Source organism: Herpailurus yagouaroundi, unplaced genomic scaffold (genome assembly GCF_014898765.1).
Source record: "Herpailurus yagouaroundi ecotype Mexico unplaced genomic scaffold, PumYag 191, whole genome shotgun sequence".
Classification (NCBI taxonomy): domain Eukaryota; kingdom Metazoa; phylum Chordata; class Mammalia; order Carnivora; family Felidae; genus Herpailurus; species Herpailurus yagouaroundi.
The window spans coordinates 1,322,419-1,335,186 of record NW_024412422.1 but is presented as its reverse complement, the minus strand read 5'-3'; the positions used below and the strand labels follow the sequence as shown (position 1 = coordinate 1,335,186).

At 47.7% G+C, this 12,768-nt stretch overlaps 1 protein-coding gene and 1 long non-coding RNA gene across 3 annotated transcripts in view; one reads left to right on the top strand and one right to left on the bottom strand.

The window, feature by feature from the left end:
- LOC121010153 (uncharacterized) overlaps positions 1-3,577 on the top strand; it is a 5,518-nt gene extending 1,941 nt beyond the window's left edge. The window contains exons 2-3 of the long non-coding RNA XR_005781025.1: positions 2,889-2,898; positions 3,556-3,577. This is a non-coding gene — a long non-coding RNA (uncharacterized LOC121010153). The remainder of the gene's footprint in view (positions 1-2,888; positions 2,899-3,555) is intronic.
- The window catches only part of UPB1 (beta-ureidopropionase 1), a 29,022-nt gene that overhangs the window by 15,920 nt on the left and 334 nt on the right, over positions 1-12,768 (bottom strand). For both annotated transcript variants that reach the window (XM_040443551.1, XM_040443552.1), the window contains exons 2-3: positions 6,573-6,744; positions 4,240-4,327 (exon numbers count right to left, since the gene is read on the bottom strand). In XM_040443551.1, the coding sequence (XP_040299485.1) occupies positions 4,240-4,327; positions 6,573-6,744 (260 nt within the window). The remainder of the gene's footprint in view (positions 1-4,239; positions 4,328-6,572; positions 6,745-12,768) is intronic.

The window sequence follows — 12,768 nt, the reverse complement described above, 5'->3', positions numbered from 1 at the left end:
AATAAGCCAATCACAAAAGCACATACTTACATGAGGTCCCTAGAGTAATCAAATTCACAGAGACAGAAAGTTAGAACAGAGGTTATCAGAGGTACGGGATTGAGTGGCATTATTAAATGAGTACAGAGTTTTTGTTGGAGATATTGAAAAAGTTTTGGGTGTAGATAGTGGTGATGGTTATACGACTTTGTGAATGTATTTAATGTCACAGTTGTACACTTACTGATGGGTAAAGTGATCAATATTATGTATATATTTTACCACAATGAAATATTTTCAACATTAAAAAAATAGGGGTGGGGATTGGAATGGGAAAAATAAATAAGCACCACCCAGACAACGACCTCATGGAGCTTATGGTCTAATGGAAGAGTGAGACAAATCAAAAGTGCTGTACCAATGAGTGAAAGTATAAGTAATGAGGAACATGAAAAGCGAGATGAAGTTTGGGGTACAGATGGCAGACTGGATGCACACCTTCGCTCTTTCCTGCAGCCCCACCAAATGACAAGAAAGGGATATTTATGCAAATGTATAAACCCACAAGGATGAAGCACTGAGAGAAGGATTAGAGCAACAAAACACTGGAGGCTGGCGAGCCGAGGGATGAGGGTAGATACCATGGTAGACCTAGAAAATTCAGGCTCCCAGCAGTAGAGGAGGATGGGAAACACCCTACTCTCCACCCCATACCCCTGCAAAGTTCAGGAGTCAGAGGTACCACGTGGCTCTGAAGGTGGGGAAGCAGGGAGGGGAAAAGGCAAACAAAAATTGGTCAAAAGTCTGCTTAAGAAGCAGGCAGAAGCCCAGATCCCTCCTACTGCACGAGGCCAGCAGGTGTCCCTCCCACCCCAGCAGAGGGCTAGAGGTTCACTCTCGGAGGTAAACAGAAGGCCTCTGGCCGTGGGGAAGTCAGGACAGATGCAGATGAGTAGAGTGTCAAAAACAGAGGGATTCAGTAAACAGCAACACACTGGACCCCTATCCTCTTTCTCTTCTTGGCAGGAGATAAGAAGAATATTCTCCGGGGACTCTGACCAGCCTGAAAAAGAATGACCCAAAGATACTACTATGAGGGATTACCTAACAAACGGCTAAACCAAGTCATCCTATCATGAAGCTCAGTGGGAGAGGAGCCCTTCCCACAGACTCAGAGCTTGCAATCAGCTTTTTAACCCCCAATTCTTAAAATACACACAATCAGGGGGGAAGAAAGACCAATCTGAAGTAGGAAACTGGCAAGGAGAAAAAAATGCTACCTAATATTGTCAAAGATAAGAGAAAGTATTGTAATTATAAAATAAGAACAGGATGTCATAAAACAGGAACTTTCAGACCAAAAGAACTCTTGTAAATTCAAAATATGACAGGGGAAACAAAAGACCATATAAAAGGCTGAATGACAGATAAAATCTACGAGAAAACTGAGCAAAAAGACAAAGATGAAAAACAGGAGGAAATACTTAAGAAAATTATGGATCTAGTCCAGAGTTGCAACATCCTAATAGTAGGAGTATCAGGAGAGGAAAGAAAAAAGGGAGAAAATCACTAATGAACAATAGATCTGAAGGACCCAAATTTCTAGCCTGAAATATCCCACTGAGTTCCTAAAATAATGGATTAACATAGGTACACACAGTAGCACCTGGGTGGTTCAGTTAGTTAAATATCCATCGAACTCTTGATTTTTGGCTCAGGTCACAATCTCCCGGTTTGTGAGATTGAGCTCTACCTTGGGCTCTGGCTGACAGTGTGGAGACTGCTTGGGATTCTCTCTCTTCCTCTCTTTCTGCCTCTCCCCTTCTTATGTGCTCTCTCTCTCTCTCTCTCTCAAAATAAGTAAATAATAAAAACATTAAAAAATTAAAAAATAGATTCACACAATGGCATTTCATTATGAAACTTCAAAGTACTAGAGAATATCCTACAACTTCTAGAGAAAAATAATTAATAATAATTAATGATAATTATTAATAATTATATAAATTATATATAGTAATATATAATAATTATATATAATCATGTAACATAATAATTATATATAATTATACTAATTAATAATTAATAATAATTAAAAATAAAAATAATTAAAAAATAAAGATTAAATGCAATGGGTCATAAGTCAAAATGGCTTTAGACTAGTCAACAACACCCGAAATCAGAAGACAATGGATCAATGTGTCCAAACTTCTGAAGGAAAAGTATTTCTAACCCAGAATTCAACACCCAACCAAACTATCAAGCAAGTTGTAGGAGGAACATATTTTCAGATATGCAAGATCTCCAAACGGTTACCTCCTTCCTGTTCTTTCTCAGAAAACTACTCAACCAAAAAGAGGGAGCAAAGCAAGAAAGAGGAAGATGTGGTATAGGAGAGCACAAGATCAAGACAAAGGAACCCCCCAGCATGATGGTGAAGGGAAATCACCAGAAGGACAGCTGTGCAGCCAGCTAAATCAGACTAGCGCAGCCAGAAGGCTCTGAGGATATGTTCCTTCAAGGTGATGGAACCAGGGTGGGGACATGGAGTGAAACAGGTGATGGGGATTAAGGAGCGCACTTGTCGTGATGAGCACCGGGTGATGTATGGAAACTGCTGAATCACTATATTTTACACCAGAAACTAACCTAACACTGTATGTTAACTAACTGGACTTAAAATAAAAACTTAAAATTAAAAAAAAAAAAAAAAAAAAAAAGGAGGAGGTGGAACCGACAGGCAGCTTCATGTGTCTAAAGCTCTTGAGCAGATTCAGGAAGCTGGAAGAAAGCCTGGGGTAGAATTTGGGGTAGGTGTGCAGAAAACAATGTAAATTCTGGGGAAAACAGAAAGTTATTCGGAGAAAGAAATCTAAGTCTAGAAAATGGCTTGCAGAGAACGGATGGAGGATAGGAAGGGTATGTGTGAACAGAGTGGGCAGAGGAGGTGAGGAACTAATGCTGTCTTCTTCCACAGTGGGAAGTTAATAGATGGTGCGAAACTGAAAAATCAAGAAGCAAAAACACAGAGGTAGATTCCTAAAGAACCAGCTAAGAGTAGAAAGTGGTTGCCTCTAGGGAGGAAGACAGCTGTGTTTTGGTAACAGACTTGTAGACCATTTGACTCCCAATTATAAGCATGTGTAACTTTGATAAGGAAAAAATAAAGGTACATGGTACCAGGAGTATATAACCTGGATGTAATATTAGATAGGGAGGTGGGCTCTGAGCTTCTATGTGAAGGTTGGATAGGGTCTAAAAGGCAAGGGGAGGGAGAGGGAGACAAAGGCCAGGCAGAGGGAGCAGCTGCTACAGTGGTCTGGGTGGAGGGAGAGGGGAATGAAGGATCAGGGAGGTGAGAGCAGAGCCCAGCAGAGATGGGGTCACAGAGATGGGGGAAGGAACAGACTAAGTGGTATAGAGTTGAGTTTTGTAGAGATCTTTCCTAGAATGGGTCAAGAGCCAGTTAGAAGGGGCCCAAGTGGAGAGCACAGTGGATGAGTTAGAGGCAATTATCGAAGCCAAGGTGTGAGCTGATGACTCCTCAGACCAGGGCACTGGTGAGAAAGTGGGGAGGGGGCACCTGGGTGGCTCAGTCAGTTAAATGTCAAATTCTCGATTTCAGCTCAGGTCATAATCTCACAGTTCAAGGGATTGAGCCCTGAATCTGGGTCCACACTGACAGCACGGACCCTGCTTGGGATTCTCTCTCTCTCCCTCTCTCTCTCTCTGCCCTTCCCCTGCTTGTTGCTCTCTCTTTCTAAATAAATTAATAAACTTAAAAAAAGGGAGGGGACGCCTGGGTGATTCAGTCGGTTAAGCGTCCAACTTTGGCTCAGGTCATGATCTCATGGCTTGTGGGTTCGAGCCCCGCTCTGGGCTCTGTGCTGACAGCTCAGAGCCTGGAGCCTGCTTCAGATTCTGTGTCTCCCTCTCTCTCTGCCCCTCCCCCGCTCATGCTCTATCTCTGTCTCTCAAAAATAAATTTTAAAAAATGCTAAGAAGAAAAAAAAAAGAAGGTAGGGAGGAACAGCTTAATGGGTTCCAAACAATTTGGGAGGAAGAAGTGGCAGAACCAGACAACAGACTGGGGTGCATGAGAGGGAGGGAGGCCAGGATTTCTGCCTTTCTGGTATTGTTGATGAAATAATCTTTCCGTAGATCAGAAGAGATTTTCAAAAATCAAGAAGTCCTCTTGGCGACATGGAGATAATACACTATTGTCTGAAGGCAGCAGAGAAAGCACCCCGACAAACTTACTCCATGCTTCCTGGAAACAGATGATGTTCACTCCACACATTGCAGCCACCTCTGCGATGGCTTCTATGCGTCTGTGAAGGGCAGTGACCTGGCAATTCAAAAAGCAAGGATTAGAACCCATTTCCTTTTATTGGTTGAGATCTTTTTTTCCCCGAAGTTTATTCATTTATTTTGAGAGAGACAGTGTGCCACACAAGTAGGGCACCGGGGCAGAGACAAGTAGGGGAGGGGCAGAGACAGCGAGAGAGAGAGAGAATCCCAAGTAGGGTCCACGCTGTCAGCACGGAACCTGATGTGGGGCTTGAACTCACAAACATGAGATCGTGAACAGAGCCAAAGTTGGACACTTAACCCACTGAGCCAGGTGCCCCTGGTTGAGACCATTTTTAGAACTCATCCTCACACACGTGGAACAACCCCCAACCTAGGCAGCTGCAAGAGGACAAGTAGGGTGGGGAGGTTCTGATATATCCTAGTCTCATCAAGTCCAAAATCTGCAGGAAAAGGTGGAGGTACAGAGGCTCTAGGGTTCCACACACTTAATGCTGCCTTTCAGAGCCTCAGTTTCTTTACCTGGAGAATGGGGAGAATACCTGCTGCCCTAAGGAGTTGCTCAAAGGAGTGCATAAGCTTGTTTGCTACTTACTGCAAGAAAGGCCCACACCCAGTGCACACCTTGGCCCTCCCCTGGGCTAACTGCTCCTTCTGCCTTAGGACACAATCCACTTCCTACCACCCCGCACTTGAGCCTTCCGGCATGCCTTGTCCTGCCATTTTCGTTTTCCTGTGTGCATCTTGTCATCAAATGAATGGATCCCATTTCCCAGCTGTGTCCTCCATCAAGAATGCACTTCCCCATTCCACCCAATTTTCCTGGGATGTGTTATTCATGTCATGTGTCACCCACAGAGAAGTGACTCTCCCAGCAGAGGGCTGAGCATCAAGAGGTGCCTCAGCACTCCCTGGTAGGTCCCTTTGGTGGCGCTGTTCCTGCTATGCTGTTGTATTCCTCCACTGTTTGTCACTCCCCTCACCCCATGGGCTCCTCAGGGGCAGGAGGAAAGTGTCTTCATCTTCTTGGTGTCCTCAGCACAATGCCTGGCCCCCAGGAGATGTCTGGAAGTGTTTGTTCAAAAAAGACCAGAAGAACCTACTCTTTATGATGGTCTCTCCTGTGAGACTGCACACCAAGGCTCCGTGGATATTTGCTAGGTGCTGACAGTGTGCAAAGTGTGCTCCAAGGAGCTGTGGGGGAGAACAGTGACCCTGGCCCTGCCAATCTGGGATGGCTGAGGAAACACATTCACAGTCAGCTAACCCAGAGACAAAAAGTGAACAGGGAACCAGAAATCTTTAAATTCAATAAAAACAGAAGGACCAGAGTGAAAGATGATGCAGAACCCGACCTGGAATCCAAATGGCCTTTTCTTTTTTTTTTTTTTTTTTTTAACGTTTATTTATTTTTGAGACAGAGAGAGACAGAGCATGAATGGGGGAGGGGCAGAGAGAGAGGGAGACACAGAATCAGAAGCAGGCTCCAGGCTCCGAGCCATCAGCCCAGAGCCCGACGCGGGGCTCGAACTCACAGACCGTGAGATTGTGACCTGAGCTGAAGTCGGACGCTTAACCGACTGAGCCACCCAGGTGCCCCTGGCCTTTTCTTGAGAATCCCTAGGAGTTCTGAGGCATGCTGTATCCCCAGGAAACCTCTGCAGAGAAACTCTTAAAAGTTTCAACAGCTAGAGAAATGCTGTGAAGAAGTATATACAACAAATCGCTTGTGTCTGTGATAACACGTTTCTTTAGGGACATACAAGGTGCCGTCACATTTATATTAACTGTAAGGTCATAAGGAATTGCGTATCATATTCCCGTCACCCTGAGGCACCATCAGCTGACAGATATCTGGGTTCAGTGAGTCCCTGCTCTCAGGATCAAGGCAGAGGAACACGCAGATGGACAGACAGGTCCTGACTGGTGTGTGCCAGCACGTACCCTTCTGGGAAGAGACCGAGAGGCAGAATTCCAGAGAAAGAGCGTGAGGCAGACAAAAGGACACCCTCTCAATTGATAAATGGAACTTCAGATCAATCACAGGAGAGGACGTGGAGGGGCAGGCAGAGAGAGGGTAGGAGCCAGAAGAGAAAGAGGAGCCAGAGATGTGGGCTCCAGGGAAGGGGGGCTGCAGGGCAGAAGCGTCTAGGTGACACTCGAGGTGCCTACAGACCTGCAGTGAGCAGTGGACCTGCAGTGACCCAGGGACTGTGGACGTGTTCAAAACACAGAGCAAGCCACAGCTCCGTTTATGTATTTATGGTCAAAAGAGGTTGCACCTGTTTTGCCACAGGGGCATCGGCAGGCAGGGGAGTTCTGTTCTGAACAAGTCCCACACGCATGGTCCGAGGTGGCCTCAGTTGCTCCTTTGCTGCCTCAAAGGCATATCCTTGCAGCTCAAAGTCCCCTTCAGAGGCGGCTTCAAAAGCCCTGCCGGGCAGATCGAGCTTCCTAAATGGACAGGAAAGTAGAAGGGAGACAATTTGCATGAGGTCTGCTGAATTTAAATTCACCTCCAACCCCCCCAGTAGTCATCTATCTGGTAGAGAGGAGGCAGGGATGTTTGGCAGGAAGGCACAGAGAGAAGCCCAGGGCAAGGGCCCACTTGTGGGAAGCTGGAGTGGGGGCCAGGAGGAGGGAGGGCCCCGCCTGGTGGAGAATGGATACTATGCTGAGTATGGACTTCACCAGGGAGATGCCGTAGTCTTCTGGCCTGGGAAAGCAGGGGAACAGGGAGGGGGGCTGCAGAATGACTGGTCAAGAGGTTGATGTTTTAGAGCTGCTGACCTCAGGGTGGGGATTGATTTCAGCAGTCAGCACAGAAGAGGAGAGGTAATGGATTTCCAAAATGTGTGTAGACTAGAATCAGAGGGCTGTGCTGAGCCTGGTGCAGGCTGTGATAAGATAAAGTGGCTGTTGAGAACACGACTTAGGAGATTGATAGCATGAGGGAGGGTCCTGTGACCATTCACCACCAAGGGTTACAAGTCTCTAGTGAGCCCCACTGCCCTGTCCTGTTGCTCCCACTGGGGGCAATTCCATGCCCAGTGCTGAGTGGGCTTGGTGAAGCCCAGGTGTCCAGACCAACGGCCCAGGCACTCACCCTGGTTTGTGGTTTATTAACAAAGGCAAGTGGATTATTTATAAAATCTCCCAGCTTAAGTGACCACTGGCCAAACGGCAAACACCTCCTGATGCTGGTTGGGTGCTGTGCACTGAGGTGAAACCCACAAGAGCAGGGGACATGGCCTCTGGCCAGGAAGGCCTTACCATCTAGGGGCGAGATGGTTATGAAATACTCAGAGAACACATCAAAAAATAACCTGACAGCCATTATCTAATAATAATATTTCTCTCCTACTTTAAATCACTTTTTTAAAGATGTTTCTTTCAAAATCACAGCCCTGTCAGCCCAAGCCCCCTGCCGCCGCCCCCTGCCAGGCGGTTTCCATGTGACGGCCCTGACAGCTCCAAGTTGGGTTCCGCCCCTGACAATCAGCCTGCTTTTCAACTAGTCAGAGTTCCGTTTGCCAGCAGGTTAGAAATAGCAGCAGTGCCCACACCGTGCCTCCCCTTACTGTGACTGCCTCAGACACAGTCCCCTTGCCCTCAGGGAGAGGACTCCCCACTCCTGTAGACCTCAGCCCCAGGACAAGTCATCATGCGGGACAGGAGAAGAAGAAAGGCTCTGTGTGTCTGTTTCCTCTTAGGCCCACGGGTGGGGGGAGCAGGACCATCCTTTGGGAGACATCTTGTCAGGCCCATCCTCAGTCTGGGTCTCATCCCAGGAAGATAACAGATGGAAGAGATCTTGTCTCGCCTTTCCAAGTCCACCTGTAGCTGTCACCTGGATGACAGATATCCCTCAGCCTCTGTCCTTCCTCATCCACTGCCCACAGCTGTTGGCTCTCCCCATCTGTTCACCACCATGAGCCCTGTTATTCTGATATGCAGCCTTCCTGCCTTCTCACTATGTTGAATGCTGCCACACACACCCCTTCCAGCAACCTGTGGACAATCATTCTCTTAGGCTTGGGGTGGTGCAGACCACACCACTCTATCCTCACACGGAGTTACCTTCAGGGCTCTGCCTCCTCTCAGTACTCCCCGGTTGTCTTGTCACCTCAACCCTCTTGTTATCCAGGTGGTCCATCACCACATCCTGCTTCACTTAGTCTTGGAGAACCCAACAGACCCTCGAGCCCCATTCCATAAACAAGTACTGTGCCCACCAAAGGCTTGGCACAGGGAGGTGGTGGGACATAGACCAGCTATGGCTCATGTGGGGGCAGAGACCAGATGAACCACAACCTCACAGAGGCTCCGTGCTGCCCCAAACCCTCCCTTGATCCCTAGAGTCGACCTTCTGCCCTTCTACCCCTTATCCTGCTACTAAGGCCCCTCATGGGCTCACCTCTAATGTCAAGGAGGAAAGCCCATCACTTCCTGCTCAGCCCCAACATACCCTCCTGGGCCCCTCCCCCAGCTCCTACCTCTTCAACCCAGGGTCAGGGCAGACATGGCCTGAGGGAGCCCAGCTCCTGCCTCCTCTGCAACCTCTGGCTTTTGGAACTTCATCTTTCCCCACTAATAGCTCTTTTACCATCAGTGTTTTAAATAATTAAACTAGAGCTTTGCTACAAAAGAAACACATGCTTGTGGGAGGGAAAAAAATCAAACAGTGGGAAAGGAAGGTATCAAGTGAAAAATGAGTTCCCCTCTCCATCCCACCATTAAGCTTCTGTCCCAAACCTCAGAGACAACCCCTCTTCACAATGTTTTAGGTATCTTTCCAATATTTTCTTAAATGTGTGTCCTAAATGACACCCACATTGGTGTCCTTCTGTGTATTCTGTTCTTCCACTTGATTGCCTTTTTTACTTAGCAATATTCATAGCTTGGACACCTCGCCCTGGCTCCTACAGACCTACCACATCCACCATTAAAGCTATTTGAGTCTCTCCCATTAAAAAATAAATAACAGAGAGAAAAAAAAATAAAAAGTAGGGAAGCACACTCTCCATAGGTCCTTCTGGTTACCTCACTTGCTCTCCTCACCTCCCCTTCATAGGGACCTTCCCTGAAGCCCTCACCTCCCACACCTTCCTCAGCCCCCTGTTCCCTGGGGCCCACTCCCCCACTCCAAACTGCCACCAGCCTCTGGTTGTCTTTAGCAACAGGAGACAAACACCTGTCTTCATACTTCTAGACTTCCCTGTACCATCTGACATTTTGTCCCTATCCTGCTCAATGTCCTTGATACCTGCCTCAGGGCCCCCCATCCTGCTTCCTCACCTCTGGAGTATCATTCAAAGTCGCCATTTCTTCGAATTCCTTTAACAGCAGGTTCTCCAGAAACCCACCCAGGGCCCCTCCCACTCTGCACCCACTCTTGGGCCTAGAATGAGGGCAGTCCCAAGCCCCCTGTGAGGGCCACCTCTACACAGTCCCTGTAGTGGGTTAAACTGTGACTCCCCCCGCCCAAAAAAAAAAAGATATGTCCACATCCTAATACCCAGAACCTGTGAATAAGACCTTATTTGGAAAAAGGATATTTGCAGATATAACTAAAGATCTCGAGATCATACTGGATTATCCAGGTGAGCCCTAAATCTAGTGACAGGTATTCTTATAAGAGATGCCCAGAGGAGAGACACAGGGAGAAGAGGAGGTAGTCATGTGAAGGCAGAGGCAGAGATTGGGGTCATTCTGCCACAAGCCAAGGGATGTCAGAAGCCACTGGAGAAGGCAAGGAAGGATTCTCTCCCACAGCGTTTGGAGAAGTGTGGCACTGCAGACACCTTGATTTTGTACTTCTGGTCTTTAGGACTGTGAGAATAAATTTCTTTTGGTTTATGCCACCAGTGTGTGGTAATTTGTTACAGCAGCTCTAGAAAACTAAACAGCACCCCCAATTCAACTCAGCAGCCTTCCCCAAAGCTGCTCCTCATCAGATGAATGAATCAGCCATCTGGGGGTCCAAGCCAGAAACTGGCATGATTCTTGCCTCCAAATTCTTTGAAGACTCCCACCACCATTAGGACAGGTTCTGCTGCCTTAGCAGGGTGTACAGAGCCCCTGGGTCCACCATGGTCACTTTTGCCTTCTCCTCACAACATTCTACACCTGTAATCCCTAAATGAGCATGTTCCCTGGTGTCTGGGCCTTGACAAAGGGTACCTGAGCCCTTCCTGTCTCCAAACCAATTTCTCCATCTCCTTCAGGATACAGTGCAAGCATGGTGCCCCTGAGAAGGCTTCCTAACCCTCCTCCAACCCTATACACGTACACTCTCTTCAGCTCAGCTTGCATCTTTCTCTCACAATGTAGGGCAACCATCAAAAGACAGAAAGCCCCTCTAGGACGGGAACCATGGCTTACTTATCCTTGTACTCCTAGTGCCCAAGACAAAAAACCACACACAATAAATGTTTGTTACATGAATAAATGCTTCTTGGTTCTGGCTGTCTTGAAATTGAGAGTCCATGTTCTTTGGGGATTTCATCTGGCTAGCCTAGGCAAAAGCCCATTCACTTAGCAAACATTCACTAAGCATCATCTCTGTGTTTGACACAGCAAGTAACTGGGAGAGAAGGTGAGGTGTGGAACACAGTTGGAAGTCCAGAGGAGGGGCTGAAGACTCAGGCTCCACCCAGGCCTTCACAGAGGTGACCAGAAACAAATCAGGTTATGAGGAGTGAGCAGGGGTTTAAGTGGAAGAAGAGTTTTTAAATGACTAATAATTTTCTATCTTTAGTTCGCAATCCTGTGCATAGCCAAATCCCACCCACCTGCAAGGACTGAGCAAGTACAAAGGTTTATACCCTAGGGGCAAAGCCTGGAAGGGCTCAGTGCTGAGTGGAATAGAACACTTCGTGAACAGTTACTGCAAGCCAAGTCCCAGGATGAGGCCTAGCTGTTGTTGGGCAATAGACGTCGGCTACCATTATAATCCCTCCCCATAGAAAATGCCTCTTTCGGGGCGCCTGGGTGGCGCAGTCGGTTAAGCGTCCGACTTCAGCCAGGTCATGATCTTGAGGTCCGTGAGTTCGAGCCCCGCGTCAGGCTCTGGGCTGATGGCTCAGAGCCTGGAGCCTGTTTCCGATTCTGTGTCTCCCTCTCTCTCTGCCCCTCCCCCGTTCATGCTCTGTCTCTCTCTGTCCCAAAAATAAATAAACGTTGAAAAAAAAATTTTTTTAAAAGAAAATGCCTCTTTCAAGGTAGTCCTTATCCCAATCTCTAGAATGTGCTCCAGCCAGTCACCTATAAGAGACACTTATTTCTCTTTTCCTAAGATTCTTGTGCTTTACCTCTCCCTGACACCACAAGCTCTCTCCATTTCTTTTCCTAGAAGAACATGCCCACCTCATCCTTAAAACAAACCTATTCCCATCCTGAGACCCTTGATTAAGATACCTCTGGGAGCCTTAACTCTAAGAGGCTTCACACTTTGACAGGTGTGACAGGAAAGTAGTAGTCCAGCACGATTTCAGATTTCAGGAGGGACCCTGAAGTTCACCCAGTCCTAGGTATCCCCCTTTGGGTAGGAAGAGTCCTTTTTGACCGAGTTCTCTACCACTCCTACCCCCAAAGGCAGTTGTTCTACCTTTACCATCCACTAGCACTCTTAGATGTGAGATCTGCCCTCCCCCATTCCCTCCCATCGCCCCGCCCCCCCCCCCCCCCCCCGCCAGAACTCCATTGGAGCCAGTGGCTGGGAACCACTGATCCAATCAACATCCTTGAGTTTCAGGTGAGTCTATCAGGTTCCTGCCTCAAGGTCACTGCCACAAGGTCAGGAAGCATATGGTCTGGCTGGGTGGGGGCAGAGAGCCCACCAATGGGCTAGAAAGTGGAAGGACATTAACTCAGGAGCTGTATGGGATCAAAGTTTAGATTTCATTCTAAGAGCCATGGGAAACCCTTACAGAGTTTTAAGCAAAGGAGCCAACAAGATATGATGCACATTTTCTGGTTGTTTTGAGTAAAGTGGACCAAAGAGAAACAACAGTGAAAGGGAAAGCATCTTCCAGCTTTGTATACACAGTGTCCAGCAGTGCACTAACCTCAGAAGGTCCTAGTGATGCACACAACTGGCTGGGAATGGGAAAACATTTGCGCTGAGTGTGGTAACTAACTCCTGTGGCTTGCCAGTGGGAACAGTTCCTTCTCCAATTAGATTCAGCTGGCCTCTACCTCCAAGGATCTGCCAAAGGCCCAGTCACTGCAGGAAGGGCTGGGACTGGACAATCAGCTGACCTACTGGGGGGTCTGGCTGGAGGCACTGACCCAGACAGACACCCAGGGTACAACCCTAGCTCTTGGGAGGAAGCTGGTCACTGGAAGTAGGGAAGGAGAGCCAGGTAACCACAGAGAAAGCTACAGAGAATAAAAATCTGACTTTTCCCTCCCAGGTTCTTTTCCCTTCTGGGTGCTGGGCAACAAGGAGAGAAATGGCTTGTAAAGGTCACTTGG